The following is a 22,684-nucleotide window of genomic DNA, read 5'->3' as shown; positions in this document are numbered from 1 at the left end:
TACAATGAACAATTCTATTTTAGTTTCATCTCATTTTAAATCTTGCAAACTGGCAATAATAAAGTTTAATTCATTTTGTTCAGATCATAAATTCATTAGCTAACCCACCAGGCAAGTAAATCTTCTAATGTGCCCATGTTTGGTTTTTCAAAAGCATGATTAACTAGGCTAGAAAACTGGATGATTCATTTAATTAACCCTTATTGTATGACATAGATAGCTAGGTAAATGCATTAATACAGGCTGACATTTCCAAATGACTTTCTAGACAAAAAAATACACTATTTATACAGTACTTTGGTACAGTATTTTCCATACAATGTATCCAAACTGTTGATAAAAATTTAATATATATTGTGACATCATAAAGACTTATTTATATAAAATTTAGAAATTCCACTTGAAATTGTGATCAAAATAGTTAAAGGCTAAGTCATGTACTTAGAAGTGAACTGTTAGCACTGTTAGAAGCCTGAAAATGAGGAATGTGAAAGCAGATAAACTATGAGTTTAAAGGGGTTAATGTGCTAAATGTGTACTCAAGGTTAATGATTAGAATCTTGCTTCTAAATAAACATGGGTTGTTTTTTTCCCTAAAAAGGCTATGTTCTTAAATCCTTGGTGGAAGAATCCATCAGTAATAAAGTTGATACTATGCAGACAGATGCATCATGAGTCAAAACAGCAAGATATTTAAATTCTGGGAGACTATTTTCCTTTTCCTGTGCTTCAGTGCACAACTTCAGTGTAGGTCAAACAGAAAGAAAACCAGATCTGTGTACAACTCCTCCACATGCTGTACAGCTAACAAAAAGCAGACTAGTGTGTGTGTAAGAGACTGACTGAGACTGAGGAACCTGGCCAGCTGTGAGTGCACTCCAGCTGCTGATTCTGAAATGATGCAAGAGAATGAAACCCGAAGCCGGGACTCAAATGTAAATAAGGGTGAAATCATAATAGCAAGCAGTGTTTGGATGAGTGGGGTATTTTATTGCAAAGAAATCATTCTATTCTTGTCATTTTTCTAACCTAGACTCTTGCTCTATGTGGTACCATGTAGACTTGTATTTCCACCAACCTTAAAAAGCTGCCCTGCCCAAAACCTCAGCAGGCTGCCAGCTTTCCTATGTTATTTCTGGTTGGAGGGAAGATAGCAACAAGGTCACAGTTCAAATCCTGTTCCCAAGAAAGTATAAATTAATGCTACTTCTCTCCCATAGTTTCCTGATGAAAGCATGGACTCTAGCTATTTGCATTTGCACTAATATTAATGATAAAATAATAATAATAAAGTTTAAAACAATGTTTTTTATTTTTTTAAATAATGTAATAATATATTATGGTTATGTTTTCATGTCATCATGCTAAGCAGATTGTATATAGAATCATTTTACTGAGCAAAAAACAGGTACAGTAAATCAGTCAAACCACCTCTAATACCAATTCAAATACATGACTTAAACTAGGCCTAATCACTGCAATTCCACTGATCAGAACATCTGTACTGGTATGAAACGGTCATGAGGTGTTTATATTGTCCACAGTTTTCAAATTCAAGACCTTAACTAATTATCATGATTTTTCAAATGTTTAATAGCTGTTTTTTGTTCACTTTAGCTTTTATGTTCAACAACTGCATGTTCAAGCTAAAATACACAGTGTGCATGATAAGACAATGAAACAAAGTAGTGTTTATTAACCTGCTGCACAACTGGATTACAAGCTACAGAATTATGAAATGCTGCTAAACTGCCCAACACTGACAACAACTGCACAAACTATTTTTTAAATTAGTTGAACTTTGATTTTGAAGAGGAACTGAAAATATAAGAGAGGAAGCAGAATCTATTGTCCTAGTTATACTAGTTCATAAATCCATGCTCTTTGCAAAGATATCCCAATTTGCATAATGGACAGTAGGCTATGACGTCATCCTTTGTTATGTAGGTTTTGTGGGTAACGCCAAAGGGATAGAAATGTCGAACACATTAAACTCATGTAAAGAACTGTACTATGGCAACTTTTGATGTCTCAGTTCACTTTAACTTTATTAATCCCGCTTATTTCCAATCTCAGTCTTCTGTAGCAGTATTAACTTTTGTGAGGGATTCAGCACTGTTGCTATTCTACTTGACGTTTCGGCAAAAAAGGCATTGCACATCAACAATCATCCAAACTGTCAGGGGTGGTGGGGGAAACCTCATGGTTTGGGGATGACTTGCTGCCTCAAGGGCAGAAGAAATTGTAGTCACTTAGGGAAAAAAACCCAAACACATGGTAGTTGAAAGATTCAAAATATATTACTATATATTAATAGCAAAATGGCTTAAGCATGTCAGTGTCCCAAATCAGCTGAGATCAGCTACTATAAACGAAAGGTGATTTCTGCACATACCTCCAGCCAGGACTGCTAATGCTTGATCATTGTGTTAACAGCATAAAAAGTAAAAGTGCAGTAACGCATAAATCCAGAAAACTCCAGAGTCTGCAAACCCATGGAGGTTCTATACTATAGAGCTGGTACAGCTGTGCTGGGAGCTGGCACATAGCCAAATTTTTATAGCAGTCTCAGTAGATAGGATTGGAAAATACTGCTTTAGACCCCCACAGTGAGCCTGTACCCAACATCCTGTAGTAATTTAGTTCATGCTGGTGGCTGGAGCAACTCTGTTCCAAAGCTTTAATGTTGCAGTTAAAGAGCTGGAACATTTTCCACAAGTTATTAAAGTAACATAAAATTACATCGATGATGCAAGTTTGTTACAGATAAAAAGTATTAGGTAATGACAATCACAAATGAGCTTGTAAATGCAACCTGGTAGTCAATTTGCTGTTGATATCATTCCTATTTTACTATTTTAAGATTCGACACATTAAATAGTTTTTGATCTATTAAATAATAAGACAAAATGTAAGTGAACACAAGTTAGTAAATTATTATTGTAATGGTTAAATGTATAAAAATGACAATTGACCTTTTCCAATTTTTCTTTTTTTTCAGTTGCCCACTTATTAAAGGGTCACCTACAGCAGATCAGTTCCACATACCAGGCTTGACAGGTTTAACTCCAAATGCTCTTTCTAATGCAACCCTCTTTGTTTTATCCGGGCTTGGGACCAGAACTAAAAGCGCACTAACAAGGGCCTCTTCTAATGGTTAAGCTGTCTTAGCCATCCACACCCACCTCCCTGGATATTAGTCAGTCAAGTCCGACCAATGGGATGGATAGCACTGCTGAGATTTGAATCTTGGATTTTAGTGGCAGTGAGCTAGTGCACGTTATTGCTGTGCCACCTTAGCGCTATAAATTAACTAGCCATTTAACCAAATTGAATTGATACTTTGGTTCAATTAGACTACACACACAGACTTGTTGAAGCTGATTACTTAACCCTTTAAAGCCTGAACCACCAAAACATTGTCCAATTTTTCTTTAACTGAAATGCTTATTTGACCTTCCGTAAAATACAAAAAACAAGAAATTAAATAAGAGTTTGCATATAAGTTTTGTTTTGTATTATATCTCTCAATAAAAGGTCTTTTGGTGCATGTTTTTTCAGTAAAACAATATACATACTGATGATGTAGAGGTTTCTAAAACTAATGTATCAAATATGATACGCTTGGCATTAAAGGGTTAATCTTAATCTACTCTTCTTAATTATTTTCTAAATTACTTTTATACATTAAAAAGGCCCAAAATATAAATATAACATATTAAAACAATTGCTCAGGCGACACATGTGAATTTGATCTATATTTGATTTACAAAATATTAACTTAAAATCCCAAAAATGGTGCAGGATTCAGAAGGCAGTCTGAAATACAGCTGCTCTTACATGATATGGACACAGTGACATCACTGGTCCAGTTTTCTCTGGCTTTTTTCTCCTAATTGGTTTTAAGAGGGGAAATTCTATTTACATCTCTGGAATTATTTAATTTAGAAAAAAACAAACTAACTCAAAAATCCATTTAAGTTCTAGTCAAAAACGTAATTGTTGCATCTTAAAAGAACATCAGCTGCATTCACTGGAAAGAATCACTGTGCCTGCTGTCAATGCGCCCCAATTCCCTCTCATAGCAACAACACCCAACAGAAACTTTCAACCAGCCCTTTAAATTACATAGACTACAATATCACTAAGGCAGAAAAAAACTGTACAGTAATATTAACTACAAGATTTTATTTATGTTTTGTAGCTTTCTTACCTTAAGTTTAAAGGACGGACACGAATCGCCACTTTCACGTTTGCCATAATGGTCTCAATCAGGACAGATGGACTGGCCGAAGTGAAAATAAGTCCATACGCATAAGTTACATCGCGTCTTTTAAGCTATACATGCTAAAAAATGGAGGGAAAAGATCATAAAATGTTAAAGTCATGCGACTCATGGCAACGTGGAGAACAACAGCAGAACAACTGCACTACAACTGCAAGCTGAAACTTCCTGCCGCCTCCCGACTGCAAACGCAGAAGGAGGGACCAGCTGCTGTGCAATCTGCATACTAGCATACTAACCAGTACGTTTAAACACTACACATCCAGCACTGTACTTAATAATCAACATACTACTTAGTACGTAAGTCAAAAGTGTGTATACTCGAGTAAGAAACTCGATATCCTCTGCAAGTGTTCTTTTAGTGACTTAATGATATAACACTCAATTTATTAATTTAGTGATGTAGAAAACTGTCATTTAACCTGATCCATTGTTAGCAATCATGACAACAGCTGGTGTATATAAACAGGGCTAGGTAATGTGCACCCATTAGAAAGTACGTGGAACAGTGGTCTACTTGACAAGGTCTGGAAGAAAAGCCGTAAACTGTAAAAATGTAAATTTAAGCTGAAATGTAATATGTCCGGATAGTCAGATCTATTATCAGACACCAAAAATGATTTAAATATAAATACATATTCCACTGGCCTCACCAGGTGCTTAACAGATACAGTGGCTGTGCCTGAGAGAGGAAACACAAGATGGGGTATAGAAGCAGTAGGTACATGGGTGTCTGGACACATTTTAATGAACATTATTTTTTATATTTATATTTTTAAAATTAATAAGATAGATAGATAGATAGATAGATATCCTTTATTTGTCATATATACATATACAGATGTACAGTACAATGAAATTCTTTCTTCGCATATCCCAGCTGGTGTTGGAAGCTGGGGTCAGAGCGCAGGGTCAGCCAACTTACGGCGCCCCTGGAGCAGACAGGGTTAAGGGCCTTGCTCAAGGACCCAACAGTGGCTACATAGCAGAGCCTGGATTTGAACCGCCAATCTTCCGGTTGATAGCCCAAAGCCCTACCCACTAGGCTACCACAGGCCCATACTAGGCTACCACAGGCCCATAATTTATAATTTAAATTATAAATTAATAATTTAAATTTAAAATATAAATATAAATTTATAATTTATAAAGGCCTTATAATTTTCTTATAAGGTAAAAAATAATTAAATGTTTTTTGGACAAAACTTTTAAGCTTTGTTTTTAAGCCATCCAAAAAAAAAAAGCTGCATAACTCTTAAGACTGCTATAAAATACATGTCTCACCAGTCTATGTAAAAGAGACCTGAACTGTAAGATGAATTTGATAATAATGAGACAGAATATGGACAATCCCACAATAAAAACCCGACTTCTAAGTAAATTGCAAACATGGCTCATCACACAGATAAGTTTTATTTGATTAATTGCAAATTAAGACCTTGTATTATTTATAAAAAGCTCTGACAAGCACTTCTTGTAATATAAGAAATTAAAAAAAAAAATCCCTAGAATTTTTTTTTACTGAACGTTAGTAGCCATAAATTCATAAATGAATGTAAAGAGCACAAATCCAGGACCACTAAGCATTAGAAAAAAAATATGTTTTAATAACTTCAACCTTTATTTTTTTTTTTAGATGTTTTCATATTCCAGAATGATAGCACATACTGCTAAAATATGTAATATTTAATAACCTGTGGGTCCAGTGGCATCTAACAAAGCTGGGCACAAGGCAGGAACACCATTTTAGGCACTGCAATAAAATCAACTTGGTAATAATATGGTAGTCTGTCATGTACTAGTATGATTGATGTACTGAAAGAGCTTCAGTGGCGCAGTAGTTTAATGAGCTAGCCCACCAACAATAGGATCTTAAGCTCAAGTTTCAACCACAGCTGTGCTACCACCCTGGCCAGGCATCAAAAACTGGCTGCGTCTGAGGGGCTGCTCATTGCTGCTGCAAATGTGACCTGTGTAAACTGATCAAGACATCTGCACAAATGGTTGTGGGGAAAATCAAGGGGCATCATAAAGTCTCTCTATATAAGCTGCAGCTTTCTGTGAGACCCCACATCTGGCAGATGAAAAGAAGCAGTTGGCGAAAAAAGGGAAAATAAAAGTCTATGAGAGGATTAACAAGCAGTCTTAGTGCCGGTGCCAAGATGGTATAAAAATAAGAAGAGTTGCATCAGGAAGGGCATCTGGTGTAAAAACTGTGCCAAATCAGGTACATGGACCACTGTGGTGACCCCTAAATATAAAACAGACGAAAGAAGGAGAGGGGGAAAAAATGGTTATTGGTATTGTAGTGGTTAACGTACTGGACTAGTAATCCAGACATTTGCTGGTACAAGCCCCATGACACTTGACCCCCCAATTCACTTGAATTGTATTTACTGTAAGCCACTTTGAATAAACATCTGCTATATGCTTAAAAATATAAAATTTATAGTCAGTATGAATTATATATAAAGCCATTAATATTATTATTATTATCCATTTATGTACAAAATTTATTAGATTTAAGTTTGACATTAAACATAGTTTAAAAGCATTTATAACATTTAGTCCAACATGAACCACAAGTCCATAAAAATGCATTCAAAAGCGTCCAGAACATTGAACATACATACATTTAGCATCGTTTCAAAGAATATTCAATTAATCTATTTTTTATGCATAATTAGAAAGACATAATACACGTGGAAATAAAATAGTTAATGGTGTGAACTAATGTTGGAAATAATACAATTATACAATTAACTGTCACCTATACATTTGTACTCCCTAAATAGGCACATATAACAGCTTCCTTTGTAGCAGAATTGCCGGTCTTAATTACCCAGTGACTGTACTGCCAACTAAAGGTTTATACAAATATGACCAAATGATAAGCAAATTTTCAAACATGCATTTACATATTCTGCCAATAGCTGCTACATGAGGAGAAATATCTGATATGTAAATAAAGTTCAACTGTTTTATTAAGGCCACTGTACTATTGCACAATTGATAAATCAGCGCACAGCACACTGTAATTTAATGGAATTGAAGCGACATACAAGACAACGCAAACACACTTATTAAGGCTACACCCACCCAGTAAGATTGTGCCCAAGAATACTCTGGCACACAAAAAAGCAAGTGCTAATAGAAGCTCAAATACTATAGTGCTTTAAACTTTTGTTTAAACTGCGCCTTATTGTTTATGTAGTGTATGCGTCGTCCTCTGTTGGTCACTGTGAGACCTGCAGTATGTCACCATGTTTCACTGAAGGCACTGGTGAAGAAACCAGAGACAGTTTCTGAAACTTCTCAATGGATTCCTAAAACAAAGCACAGAAAAATAAATATTAAGTGACTTTAAACAAAGTAGACAGTGTTTGCTGGCTGGATTTTATACAGGCATAAACACTATATGTTTAAAAGAATGAGGACCCTCATTATTGAGTTCAGATGTTTCAGCCACACCCATCGCTAACAGGTGTATAAATCAATTATATTAAAAAGTAAGACCATTCCATAATTATGCCAGATGTTTTAAAATGCAATGTAAAACAAGCCCATGGTGATGTTTTCATACAATCTTGGCTACTATATAATGTATAAATGAGTCATTACCACTGGCCAAGACAGCTCAGATAGCTTTGTCCGGAGACAGCCTACTTCATCCTCTCGCAGAAGATCTTTCTCTAGAAGTAGTTTAACTAAGTGCAGGTAGTTGCACCTCTGTAAAAAAAGAAAATAAATAGTATTCGATTCACTACAGCACATTGCATTCACACTAAATAAAGCAAAGTCTACTGTCACTATAGGTCACCTGCGTGTCAGTGCCATTAATGATAGCGCCAACAGTAGTTTCACTGAGGAGAAGGTGCAAAGGCACATGGACAGATGAAGTATTACCCCACAGAAGAACAAAGTCATTCAGTAAAGATCTGACACAAACATCGGTCCGATTACTTTCAGCTGAGGACACGAGAGGTAGCTCTCCAGATACTACAAAAACACACGAGTACAAAATGTTACACGTTGAAGATTAATAACTTTGTATTTAATAACTTCACATTATAAAAAAAAAAAAGTATAATCATCACCTAGTTTGCAGGCCAACAGGACAGTACAATGCAACAGCATCTGCTCAGAAAGTATTGAAATAAACTGCAAACAGATCAAAATAAATGAGTAAAATAGTTTCAGGAGAGTAAAAACATACCACAGGTTCTTGACCTGTAACACCAAGGCTGGTATTAATCAAACAATTTAGCTCTTAAGAATCCTGTTAAATCAAACTACAGCTCGGTGTGAGACACCAAGTCACAATAACAGACATCTTACATTATCTCTCCAGGAAAAGTGGAACCCACATTTTTGATAGAATTAAGCAAGGGCTTAGTTTTTGCTAATGTTCTGAGATGCTGTAATCACTGAGTGAACCCACCAAAGTTATATACACAGGTGCTTTAATGCTTTGTCTGACTCCAGTACAAAAGCCAATCTGCAAACTTTTAACCCTAACTTAAAAGACAATACGGCTAAAAGGACAGATGTTTTTGTCATATTTAAAACTGTTTTAAAATTAAAAGTTTTTTTTGTAAAGGGCTTTGTATAAAGTTGTGTCTTTACTCAAGAGGTAGACAGGAAAATTGTACTCCCTGAGTACAGAGAGGAGACCTTAATGCCTGTCTGGCTTGGGTGGTTAGCCAGACTCCAAAAACACAAGGTACAGACTAGGGTTTGATAAGTGCTGGGCTGATCAGTTTCTGACTTTGTGGGCAAACATCATTGTTTTAAATCGAACATGTTGGCAGTGCAGGAGTGGGGTGATGTGGCAGCGCTCGGATTGATTGAAAACCCAGTGTGCAGCTGCATTTTGAAGATGTGTATGTCTGATGTGGAAATGAAAAAAACTGCCAGGTGGGAGTTGCAGTAGTCCAGCCTTGACAAGACTGGATTCTTTAGTGTTTTTACTAGACAAGAATCTGAGGACTAGACAAGAATCTTAGTGGCTTCTATAGAGAGACATGGCTGCACCCTTCATTTGCCAGGTGCAACACACAAAACTTCTGAAACTAAGTAAAATGTTAAAAAAAAACTTTTATTACAATATAATAGTAACAGCAATGGCATTAAATGGTTCAATTATATTGTTCTAATGGCTATGCAATGAATAAATAATAAACCTTTCTGTTATTTAATAATCAAACCAACCTTGTGAAGTTGGCACCTTGTATAATGAGAAAGCCATTCTTACAGCATCATCACATAAGTCTAAATAAATTAAATTACACAGTACTGGTGGTGCCATCCACAATCTTTTGCAATCTCTGGAAATATGAATTGGACAGTAAAAACAGCCCCTGAAAGAAATAAATTAGAAGAGGACTGTTTTGTAGCCAGTACCTTTCTGCAGTTCAGTGTCTGTTCCACTCTGTTTAGCAGAGAGCCAATCTGCAGAACTGTAAAAACCTCCTCATCAGACCGGGGTCCTACTGAGATGCTCAGAGCCTCCTGAAATACAGCAAACAGTTGCCTATTAACAAACAAAATAATCAATTGAAGTCTTGATAGCACTTGGGTGACACAGTAGTCTAATACACTAGCCCACCACAACTGAGACCCAAGTCTAAAGTTTAAGTGTTGGCAGTGCCTCTGACTTGGTCAGGTGGTAAATAAACACAACTGGTTGGATTTTGAGAATGAGAAGATCAGTTAGAAAATTGGTTTCTTGAGTGCTGGTAATTGTAGAGGCTGAGACACTTTGTTAGAATCACAGCAGGTTGGCATAGAAAAGTGGACAGAAGTCGATAGAAATTTTGGAGGAAGCATGTGCTGGCTTGTGACCCTCCTCAGGCCAGAGTGGTGATGTGTAGTCGGAAGATGTCACCAAATTGCACAAGTAGATTGAGCATAACCAAACATGGACAAAAAGGAAGAAAAATCTGTTGACATTTAGTGACACATATTAGTTAATAAACATTTATTAACCCTTCTGTTTTATGGAAGATCATAAAAAACACTGTTTTGTTTGTACCTTTATCTCAATAATGACGTCTGATGCCAGAGGAGCTTTGTGAGAACAATTTGGTGGGCATAAGGACCCAGCGTCCTGCTCTGAGGAACTCTTCACTGTCTGCAGATTCCTGCCTGCTCCTTCTCCATTCACAGAATCTGTGCTCAGCCATGGAACATTCTTCATCACCCGCTCAAACGTGCTTTTCCACTCCCTCTTTATTAAAGCTAAAGGGAGAATATGCATACAGAATTATTTAGTTCTTCAATATAGTGACATCACACCAAGTTGACCACAACATAATTGTTTTGGATCTTAAGAGCGCTTTGGTACCTGTGATATTGTGGGAAAGCCAGCCACAGGCCTTCTCCGTTGCCAGGCGTGTAGTGATACTCTCGGCTGTGGTCAAAACCTGAAAATGACCGTAGTTATGTTTAAGAAGTCCTGATGAGTGTTGGTGCTACAAAGGACAAATACTGTGTAAAATTACTTACAGCTTGAGATGTTTCCTCAGGCAGTAGAACTCTGACAGCTCTAGGAGCATTCTTACTGCAAAACCTAGTACAGGAAACACATCCACCCAATAGTCAGAAGCTGAACACATTAAACACCTTCTTCCCCTCACATGCTTGGAACAAGGCAACAAATATGATTGAAATGTTAACCTGGTTGCTCTCTCCAGAGCCTGCATGCCTGCATCACACAGCTGAGCACAGATCGAATCATTTAGCTTAGCTGCACTAGCACTTTCTGAGCCCAAACCTTTCCTGAGGGTCTTCTCTCCACCTTGAACCAGCTCTGACACCAGTGTGGCCCTGAGTTACACACAAGCATGCAGAGAGCAAACAGCTTAGTTACATGTTAAGTCAACCCACCACTCAAAATGAATATTATTATGATGAAAAATGAGACAGACTTGATGTGTTTGACGCAGTTGGATCCAACTCGCTCTGCCACAAATTCCACAGTACGTTTAAGAGAGGGAGGCTGATTATGAAAGAAAGCCTGCTCCAGGTCGAGCTACAATAAAGAAAAAGGCTACATTTATACTGCAACTGCTATAATCAATTAAATGTGTGTATTTCAACAAGCAAGAAAAAGGTGGGCAATATAAAATTTTAATGGCTATAGTAAAAATCATGAAATTATGATAATCACTAAACTACTACAGAGAAATATATGAAAGATGTACTAAAAGACTATTTATAGGAAATACTATTAATAAAATTCTTCTTGTTTAAGGATATGTTTTAAGTTTATTAGTCTGACAGTAAAACATTTCAAATTTCTCAGTATTATTACTATTATCAGTAGTAGAGGCGGCACGGTGGCTTAGTGGGTAGCACTGTCGCCTCACAGCAAGAAGGTCCTGGGTTCGATCCCCAGGTGGGGCGGTCCAGGTCCTTTCTGTGTGGAGTTTGCATGTTCTCCCCGTGTCTGCGTGGGTTTCCTCCCACAGTCCAAAGACATGCAAGTGAGGTAAATTGGAGAAACTAGATTGTCCATGATTGTGTTCGATGTGACCTTGTGAACTGATGGACCTTGTGTGGTGAGTGACTACCGTTCCTGTCATGAATGTGGCCAAGATGTAAAACATGACGTTAAAATCCTAATGAAACAAACAAAGTAGTAGTACAGTATAATGAGAGGAATGTAAGCATATGGTTTGTTATGTCTGTGTCTATTATATTATTCAGTTTTTTGTCTTGTGGGCAGGGTATACCATATCTGTTACAGTATTATGGTAAAGCAAGTACATTCTGCTACTAATACTGACGCAATAATTCCAGCTATACTTATTACGTTCTATATCCATGCATCATTTTTCTGTTTATATTTGAAAACAAATACATCTAGAAAATGTAGCAAGCACATTTCAAGCTGTTTACCTTTACTGAGCATCTCGTCATTTAACTATTAATTGATCACCTGCAACACCAATAATAAAAGCTTACTGAAATGGCAGTATTACACTGAGTTTTTGTTGGGAGCGGGTAATGGAGGGTCCTCTGGGTTCGGCAGATGTGGGTGTGATCTTACGTATCAAACCTCCAGCCTTGGATGCACTTCCTGACACATAAGCTGCCAAGAGTTTACGGAACTCCCCTGGTAACACAATTGTGACATTTTCATTAGTGTAAACAGTTAGTGTAAGTTCAGCTCTAGAGTTTACCCCAGTAAAGATCGAACAAAGAATGCTAAAATGGTTTTACTTTTTTTTTTTTTTGATGACCTATAAGTGACTGATACATTTCTGTTTTACTGGGGTATAAAACATTATCTAAGTCTTTAAGTGTTTCCAGGACCACATTGGCCTCAATAAGTTTGAGCCTTAAATCTGCTTAGAAATTGAGCACGTGGACAAAAAGGCCTTAGACAGAAAGGTAAGAAAGAGCTCAAAAGACCTGTGCAGAGACTGGATAACTTGTTGGACAGAAACCCACCCCTGCAGCACACCATAAATCAGGTATTTTTGGCATGACAGAAACCACTGTAAGTAAAAGCACCCCACCTTAAGAACTCCAGCACCATAAGGGCAAAAATACTCTGGTCTGATGTGATGAAAACTGAACACATCGACTGACTCATTCTATCCCTACTATAAAAGATGGAGGTGGCAGCATCATTCTGTGTAGTTGTGTGCAACTCAGCTGCAGAACTGAGGGACAAATGAATGCAGACAAATAGAGGAACATAATTGAAGGAAACCTTCTCCAGGGCACAGGCACACTCATACTGATGCGACAGCAAACAGTCCAAATGACAAAATACGTCCTTGAGTACCCTTGAGAGGCCCAGCCAAAGTCAATAAAACAAAGTGTGCAAAAGTCAAGGGGTCTGAGTCATTTTTGAATCCACTGTAAACATGTATGTAGCTCTTCCATTAAATCTTCTATTTACAATTAATAGTAAACAGTTGCTCTCACCTAAATATGGGCAGCAGGTAAAGAGAAGCTGCTGGTCCACCAAGGGGAGACAGTCCTGGAAAACACATTACAGTTGGTAAGTTTTGGGACTTTATTTATAGGTGAGGTTAGGTTAACTTCATGATGTACTGTATAGGTGGGGAACCCTAATACTTTACAAATGAAGGCTGTAAGACTAAAGAGTGACCACACAACTCAGATGCACTGGTTCTGCAGGTACCTTGCTCTTTATCAACTAATACCTGTGCAATCGTAATTAAATTGTGTTTTGTATTGCTTCTTCTACACTCCAGGAGTGTTTTCACACTTTGACTTCTGTTCCAGACTCAAGTATTTGTAACCCAAGTTTGGTATGTTGGGGTAGTGCTATTATGCTCTATAGCAGATTATTGAAAATCTGGTTACTGGAATACAGCCTATTTACTCACCAGTCCTTGACTTGAAGTTTGGTTCTCATTTTCCTCTAGTTCATCTTTTAAATCTTCGTCAAATAAGAGGTCCTCAGGGAAAACTGGTATCTAAAAAAAAGACAGTTCAAAGATCAGTTTCGACCTGAGTAAAAATCTGTCTATGTGAACTTCATATTACTTATAATATCTCACCTGAAAAAGCCAACCCAGCACTGCTACCAGCAGCATCTGGTTCAAGTAAAAGTGTTCTCCTGCTTCACCCAACCTCACCCTCCTGGGATACACAAGCAGATGTGTGGTTAGAACATCTACAGATACACGACACATTATGTCTTCTGATGTGTGACAAACCTGTACAGCTGAAGCAGTAAGGCCAGGGCCGTCCTATAGCAGGGCAGAAATGGACCCGTGTAATCCAGCATGGAAAGGAACTCCACCAGCCAAGGTACAGTCAGTACCGTACGCTTCCTGCGCACACAGCTTGTCAACACAGCGCAGACGTCCAACACTGGAGCACTCTAAAATATACACAAAAAATAAACCATGAAGGCCTTAAAACACTTTCATAACCAAATAAATAACACTGGAGATGCTGTACCTTACTGCGGAGAGCAATGGCAGCTTCCTGGATCTCTCTGACAGGTGCTTCAGAGGTCTGATAAGGCATGAAAGAGATGAAGCCCAAAAACTTAGCAAGCAGACGAGCCACAAGGAGTACTGAGGAGAATCTCTGCTTCTCATCCTTTGAAAAAAAGGAACAGAAAAGAGGAATTGGAATAATTTTGTATCACTGAATGTATTTGGATGATTTCTGACCATTTCTGCTAATTAGCTACAACTTCTAAACACTGGTGAAGAGAAAGCAGTTAACCATACTTTCTTGACACAATCAGTTTATATAAAGATGTAATTGGACACAGAAGCTTTATCTTTTCTTAAATTCACCACACAAAAGGTTAATTTCAAAATCTGCTCATCTTGCTGGGGTATTAATTTAATGAACTCCACTCAGTCAGTGCAGGAGCAGGTTGGAAGCAGTTGTCCAAAAATCATACTGTACAATACTAAATAATGGGCCAAACTACTACACAATTCAAGCAATTGCAATGCAAACAGTTAAGTGGCTACACCAACTGACCCATGATTTAACTGTGTGAGAACTTAGGATAAATGTGTGTGTTATGTTTTTGGGCGCACAGCTGGCGCAGTGGTCTAAATTGCTAGCTGTAATGTATCGTAAAGTGTTCAAACTCAGGAGCTTGTATTTCAGCAGAGCCACAGACAGGCCAGCTGTTCACACAAACAATTGACATGTGCGAGTGGGAGGGGAGTCATGTAGCGCTTAGGCGATACAGCTCTGTGTGGGAACCCAACACTGGCTGATGATAAGAAGTAGCTGCAGATTGGATACATGTAGGGGGAATGAGTGGTGATCCAGCACTCATTGATCAGATTGCAAGTTTTTCAAGCAGCAGCAGATTTACAGTCAGGAATTGAAAATGACTAGACTGGGAGATAAATGGGGGGAAACTAATAATAATAATAAAAATTAAAAAATTAAAGCTACAGTAGAGGAGATGACTAATCCAGCTTTTTAACCAGTCAAATCATTTCAACCTGCTGCTCCATGTCTGCATCTCCTCCCTCCTCTTCTGTTGCACAGGTGGCTTCTGGTCCAAGAATAGATTCCTCATTCAACTGCAGCAGCTGCTGACACAAACCATCCTTCAAGTGTTGGTTCAACTGACAGCTATGTGAGAAAAAATAATTATAAGATTTAGACCCAACTGAAATCATGACTGAATGCAGAAAAATAAAAGTTACTCAAGTAAAGGAAATGAATGATTCATTAAAAATTACACATGCAAAAGTAAAATACACTTATCCAACTAATAAGTCATCATCTTGTGATAAAACTACATAAGTAAAATGTCAGTCAAATATGATAAATCATAAATAAAATACAAAGCTCCAAGTAAGTATTACACTTGCTAGCTAGGTGTGTTTTACATGTTTCCTTTCTCTACTGGTTTTCCTGCTGAATTTTGACTACCTTGACCACAACTCTAAAACCCTTAGCACACAAGAGAAGTGTCTGCGTGCATAACTGTTTTTAAAATGCGTGACAATCCCAATTCCACTTGTTTAAACTGATTATTTTTATAAGGTAACACTCCTGCCTGGTTGGTATAAAGGACACAATATCCATGAGTTAAACACATGTAGCTCAGACATATTTTAAATGTTGACTGCTTTGATAAAATGGTCAGACAAATTATCTGTTGTATTTTTACCAGCTAGCTGTTTGTAGAAAACTTCTAAAGAACTCCTGGTATCCAGGGAAAGATGGTGGAGGACAGGGGCCGCTTAGGACTTGTGGCTGGATGAGCCGCTCCTGCAGGCGCTTTAGACGACCCAGACTGTCTGCCCCAACCATACCAAGCAGATCTGCATCTGGAGCATCACCTGGAGAACTCAGCTCCCCTGGGCCCTTACACATCTACCAGACGAAACACAGTAAATTCAATTCAAATATAATAATAATACTTTTGTTTGTTTGGATTTTAACACCAGGTTTAACACATGTGTCATTTTATGGCATGATCGGTATTTTTAAGCGCTTGAGTGTTCTTATTAATAATAATAAAAATTATAATAATAAATTAACAGCTTACCTGGACCAGCTGTTTCTGGAAGAGCCTGGCAAAGTGACAGTGGTTTCCTGCTGCAGTCAGCTGACTGACCATTGTCCTTTAATAGTAATTAACATGACACAATTTAATAGCTTTAAAACCAGCATCATACACGTTTATCATATCCTTATTTAAACGAATGGACTCACACACAAACATCTGCAAAAGAGAATCCTCACCTTATCCGGCTGCCTAGTGCCACCTCAAACTCCCACCCAGGCTCTTTATGGCAGTCCTCCCACTCTCTCAGCAGCTCGTAAAAGATGTCTCTGTAAGAGCCAACAGATCATGTCATTATGATGATTACTACATTTGCTTGTATAAGGGCTCACAATAATACCTTATTGATTACCTTTGCTTCTTGAAGGTGTGAAAAGCCTTATCATTGCTGAAATTGGTGCGGTTGTCAGTGGCTGGCTGAAATGACACTGAATGAATGAAGGTGAGGAGATTGGGAAGTACCTAGGAGCCAACAAAAACAAGGCATAATAAAATATTTTTAACTGACATTGTGAGCCACTGTTAAATAAAAGGGGGGCATTGCTGGAGCAGTTTATTAAAAACGCATGAAATAATATGGTACACATCCAGATCCATGTGTTAGGTGTTTTGTGCCATGTAGCCCAGCTCTGAATACAAGTCCAGAAAAGTCCAGAATCACATTTACCACAATGCAAAATTGAACAGGTTTATTTTAAGAGATCAGTGTGGCATTATTTTTGTCATATGATGTATGTAAAAGGTTTTATTTTTTTCTTTGGTAAAAAAAAAAAAAGCAGTGACTTATTTTAGGAAAATGCTCACATCTCACCATACATCACTAGCACTGGACATAAAGTTGTAACAGCACGTAATCCGCAAGACGCGCATACCTTGGCTCTGCAGGTATCCTGAGCTTGTGCTAGGCGATCTCGCAAGGCTGGAGAGAAAATGCCAATCCTTTCATTCTCTGCCAAGAGGCGAAGTGTGCAGTGGTCCATGTGCGAGAGCAGTCTGAGAAAAAGAAGTAAAAATAGGGCCAGTCAGTACCAAAGCTTATCACTTCAAAGTGAAAGGTGAAAAAGCCCACTCACGTAAATTGGTTCTCTAAAACGTGTACCGCGAAATACACACAGCTGTGGACGTTTCCCAGATATGCTCTCTCGAGGACATCTGAGAAAGGACACAGACACAAATTAACAATGAGCAATATTTAGCTGGGGTAAGAAATGTCTGAGAGATGTGAACGTGATAGAGCATTAACCTGTATTTCTTTCAAAAACACTAAGACACTCCTCTGTGGATTCAGAGGCTAAGACACTGCGTGAGGTCAGCAGCTGCAGCACAAAGAACAGCTCCAGGAACACACAAGGCACCAGGTTCTCTAGAAACAAATCCAAAAACAGATGAAACAAAATACTAGTTTTACTAGTTAGTCTCTCAACTGGCAGTTTTAAACCATTATAAACAATATATTTTTTTAAATAGTAGTTTACAATGTTTAAGTAAAAATCTACAGGCAACTACTTTACCTAACTTACGAGGAACCAACAAGTTTTAGCTACGTATTAAATATAAAACCCACAAATAAATGTCATGTCAACAAGGCTTTAGAGAATAACAAATAGCTTAACAAAGCAAATGCGGCAGTAAAATAGTATTTTATTTAATTTTATTAGGATTTTAACGTCATGTTTTACACACTTTGGTTACATTCATGACAGAACAGGTAATTACTGGTTACACAAGATTAATCAGTTTTAATGTTTAAAACAGTCATGGACGATTTTGTATCTCCAATTCACCTGACTGTATGGCCTTGGACAGGAGCTCCCGGAGGAAACCCACGTAGACATAGGAGAGAACATGCAAACTCTACACAGAAAGGACCCGGGCCGCTCCACCTGGAAATTGAACCCAGGACCTTCTTGCTGTGAGGCGACAGTGCTACTCACAGAGCCACAGTGCCGCCGGCAATTGAAAGAAATGAGACGCACCAAGGGCGTAACCATTCTTTAATAATGACATGCATGTCAAATGTAATTGGGTCAATATTGTTTCATCATTGTGTGATCACTGTGATGTTCAAATTTTGCTAGTCACTTACCTAATATGCAGGCACAGTATAACTCAGCTAAAATGTCAAGTTCAGGAGCATTCGTCACTTTGGTGGGGTCAGGGCAGGGCGCCTGGTGATCAGGAGTTCCTTTAGATCCTGATATTACTAGTGATTTACTGGGGGTGCAAACAGCTGGGCTGGGCTTTAGTGGGGAGTTGTTCTGCTGTGCAAGTTTAGACCTGAAGTAAAAGAAGTGAGGAAGACACTGCAATAGCAAATAAGTGACAATAAAAATTACAAATACAATTGAATTGTAATTTTGTTAGACATCAAACCTTTCTTTCTTTAGTAGCTCCCGCTCCTCTTGCAGACAAAGGGGACTTGCAGGAATTTGACCGGTAGGCAGGGTCTCTGTGGCTGATGGAGGACTGCATGGCTTACTGAGGGGAGTAGAGGTAAAGCAGCTCTTGGGTTTAGAGTTAGGTCGTTCTGCACTGACTGGCGTAGGATTGATGCGCCGGGATGGTTTAGTTGCTCTGAAGAGAAATGAGAGGATTGAAGTGCTACATGCAACAGCACACACAATATTACAAAGACATGAATGCGGTTGCAGGATGGTGGTGCCACACAGCAGCTTATGTCCAGAGGACCTGGGTTTGATCCTAACCTCATGTTCGCTTAATGGCTGTAATGGTTTCTTGTGGCTGCTCCACCTCCCAATAACATTGAGGCTAGTCTGAATTGTGTAAGATGAGTGTGATGTTGTGCAATGGAATGAAACCCTGTACAGGGTGTATTGCCATCTAGCACCCAGTCTGTGAGTGGCTCTGAAGTGAGGAGGTGGTTATTATGTGAATAACATTTAGTGAGGTGAATTGGATACAAAATTGTTTGTGACAGTGTTGTGACATTGAACTAGAACCGATGAATCATGTACAAGCTGTAACTACCTGTCCTGTCATAAATGTAACCAAACTGTAAAATATGACATTACAAATTCTAATAAATAAAAGCCTGGGTGAATCTAGCATAGTTGAACTCAATCATCACTAGTTATTGGTTTCAGCACTGAATAGAGCAATTTTTTTTTTTTTTTTTTTTTTTTTTACACAGGCCCAGTTGGTGTTTATTTAGTCCTGGTCTTTGTCCTGTATTATATTTTGTTTACAAATATGAAACAATAATTGAGAAATGCTTCACAGGGCGGCACGGTGGCTTAGTGGGTAGCACTGTCGCCTCACACCAAGAAGGTCCTTCGATCCCCAGGTGGGGTGGTCCGGGTCCTTTCTGTGCGGAGTTTGCATGTTCTCCCCGTGTCTGCGTGGGTTTCCTCCGGGTACTCCGGTTTCCTCCCACAGTCCAAAAACATGCCACCAGGATAATTTGAAACACTGAATTGTCCTATAGATACCTAGCTGCTAGATGCACAAACCAGTGCATTGTAGTGCCGGTCCCAAGCCCGGATAAAATAGGGAGGGTTGTGTCAGGAAGGGCATCCGGCGTAAAAATTGTGCCAAATCGATGCACGGATCATGATCCGCCGAAGAACCGACCCCGCAACCGAACAGGACAAAGGCCAAGGAAAAGAAGAAGAAGGGAGAAATGCTTCACCAGCATTAGATACATTTTTAATTTGGTGATAGTATTTCTGGCCAATTTATTTCTATATACATGTTTGTTTATACTTATAAATACATACTACTTATGTATATTTATAAGTACACAGTAAAGTGTACATGCACTGACAGTACATTAAATAAAAAAAATGTTTTTTGACAAAACTCACATAGGGGAGGCATGGGCCACACCAACTGGAGGAAAGTCCTCCAAATTGTTGAAGTTGAGTTCCACTTGTGTAGGGGGCGAAACTGACTCAGTAATCTTCCCTCCACTTCTTCCCTTTCTACCTGCACCATCGCAGCGCCCTGATTCCTCCAAGTGGCCACTGCGAGCACCTGTGTGGCGGCCTCCTGCTGCTGACCCACTAAAAGCACCACCCCTTCGACGACCTCGATGCTGCTGGAATGTCGGACTGGTATGCGTTTCTGGCGGTGAAACCATAAAATCACCAAGACAACTGCGCTGTGCAGATCTTCTTTCAGCTGGCACATGTCTCGGGGCCGGGCTCCATCCCGAGCTGAACGACGGGCTGCTGATAGCACTGACGCTTGTGAGACTCGGAGAGACTGTCGATGGGCTTTCCAGTTCGCTTGGATTTTCCAGCTGGGATGTAAGGGGTGAGAAAAGCTGCACACGGCTGGCACCACGGGAGCCTTGGCCTGCTGGTGTTCTGCCTGCCCTTCGCTCGGTAGATGAGGCCTGGGCTCTGAAAGGTCGTGTGGAACTGGGTGTCTTGGCAGGTGTGCTGGGGCCATGTGTCAACGTGTTACTGCTTTGATTCCTCAGGAAATTCAGGAAAAAATTGACAAATTCCTGTCTCTTTACTTTTAGAAACAGATCTTGATCTTTGTCTGTAGGTTCCTGTTACAACAAAAAGAATATCTTATAAAATTTTAATAAAACAACATATGAGGGATGTGTTATGAATGGAAATTGCTTTTTCTTTCTTAAAACTACTACAAAGACATTTAATGATTGGCAATTATACAGTTGACATGACTTGTTAACAAATAAGGTCAGGTGAGAATGGCCAAACTGGTTAGTACTAATTGGACTGACCAAACCTTTACACCTGAAGATTGGAATAATGTTGATTAGTCTAATGAATCTTAATCTCTGCTATGACATGCAGATATGCTCAGAATTTGGCAAAAACATTCAAGATTCAAGAGATTCAAGAGTTTTATTGTCATGTGCACAGAAAAACCAGCAGTTACACTGTACAATGAAATTCTCACTTTGTTCGTCCTCCAAACGTCAATAAGTATTATTAAATTAAACTAACAGAATAAAAACTTAGTATAAAAACTTTTTAAATATAAATTTAAACTATAAAAACTTGTATGTACAATGAGTAAAAATAGAAATAAAAGTAAACTGAGGTAGTAAAAAAAAAAAAAAAAAGGCACATAGTAGCAGTTGTTTAAGGTGCAGAAAAAAAATTGTGCAGTGTTTAAGAATATAGCAGCATTAAGTTATTTTTAATTTGTTTAACATGAATCCAGGTTGCACAATGAGCTCTTTAATACTAAACCAGCATTGTTTGAAAGAGACCTTGAGGGTCACTTTATGACCACATCAGACTCATCATATAATGGCTAATTCAAGTAATTTGAAACTGATTTTATAAACATAATGAGTGCAATGAAACTTCTTAGTCACCAAATAAAAAGCTGATAAAGCACTTTAATACAATTTGAGATATGCAGCATAGATTTGCAGCAAGTGTGTGTAATACAATCTTGTCAACATGGACCAAAATTCCCAATTGTGGGATCCATGCTTTAATTCTTCTACACATAAAGCTTTTAGTACTTTATTGCAAAGGTCTTTACAAGTCTTGACGTTAGTTAAAATGATTCTGTGACGTCATTCTTAAAACCTAATGTAAGTTAACAGTATACCATACACTGTAGTTGGGTTGGGTATAAATTACTTGCAGATCAATATATAGCACAGGCAACTGTCTTTATTGTATTTTCGAATAAAGAGAAACCAGTTTCAATCTAATTAGCCTAATATTTAACTGAACCTATGATCTTACATTGCATGATCCAATTAGTACACGGTACCATCGGTGCTAAATATAACAGGGCAAATCATAACGCTGGATAACTGACGAGCAGAAATGTTCTTATTTCTAAATAGAATACAGCAATATAACTAAAAATAAGAACATATGAGTACGTACAACGCTGTAACACTTGTTACTGACACCAATACAAATGTTTTATAACATGTTTAGATAGCTAGCTAGCTAGCTAGCTATCTTGAGGGAGGACACGTAGGACTGTTACCTAGCTTGCTCGGCTAGCGAGTTAGCTTAAGTTGTAAACTAGACCTATTCCCCGCTTTGCTCTACTATGACAACGCCATATTTCAATATTATCGATAAACACCTGCTGACTTTTATAAATAATAAAAGCATACTTACAGTTTTGCCTCTTAACCAGGCCAAGGCCCTGCATAACTCCACATCCCTGTTCAGCACTGATTCCAAAAGAGCCGCCATTCCGTACCCTGTGAGGCCAAAAACAACAAGAGAAACAAGCACTGTTATCAAAATAAAGGTCTCTAATTCTGCTAAGAAACAAAAGTCCTAATACAATTACAAATTAACAAAACGTTAATTAAAAAAACAAATCCAACTATTCTTCTTTATTTTCAGGAGTCTGGTTCCTCAGCATCCCTCATACAA

General features: G+C 38.3%; 1 protein-coding gene across 2 annotated transcripts; it reads right to left on the bottom strand.

Annotated features, from left to right (window-relative positions):
* Positions 1-5,734: 5,734 nt before the first annotated feature.
* On the bottom strand, positions 5,735-22,503 carry cdan1 (codanin 1). Of its 2 annotated transcripts, XM_063007997.1 has the most exons (28): positions 22,421-22,503; positions 20,153-20,847; positions 18,702-18,902; positions 18,415-18,605; positions 17,572-17,691; positions 17,402-17,480; positions 17,201-17,321; positions 16,681-16,790; positions 16,508-16,597; positions 16,311-16,386; positions 15,930-16,135; positions 15,253-15,385; positions 14,234-14,377; positions 13,987-14,153; positions 13,828-13,909; positions 13,654-13,743; positions 13,226-13,280; positions 12,271-12,404; positions 11,215-11,318; positions 10,964-11,113; positions 10,793-10,856; positions 10,632-10,710; positions 10,320-10,525; positions 9,689-9,796; positions 8,383-8,446; positions 8,106-8,284; positions 7,907-8,014; positions 5,735-7,611 (listed from the first exon to the last, which is right to left on the bottom strand). In XM_063007997.1, exons 1-28 carry the CDS (start codon positions 22,496-22,498, stop codon positions 7,522-7,524), a joined length of 3,924 nt encoding a protein of 1,307 aa, XP_062864067.1. In that variant the 5' UTR covers positions 22,499-22,503; the 3' UTR covers positions 5,735-7,521. The 2 variants fall into 2 exon arrangements, with proteins under 2 accessions (XP_062864067.1, XP_062864068.1); XM_063007998.1 differs by lacking the exons at positions 5,735-7,611; positions 7,907-8,014; positions 8,106-8,284; ... (4 more) ...; positions 10,793-10,856; positions 10,964-11,113 and having other exon boundaries at positions 11,225-11,907.
* Positions 22,504-22,684: the final 181 nt, after the last annotated feature.

Source organism: Trichomycterus rosablanca, chromosome 13 (genome assembly GCF_030014385.1).
Source record: "Trichomycterus rosablanca isolate fTriRos1 chromosome 13, fTriRos1.hap1, whole genome shotgun sequence".
Classification (NCBI taxonomy): domain Eukaryota; kingdom Metazoa; phylum Chordata; class Actinopteri; order Siluriformes; family Trichomycteridae; genus Trichomycterus; species Trichomycterus rosablanca.
Note: the sequence above shows the minus strand (reverse complement) of the source record. Positions and strands in the feature narration are given on the sequence as shown.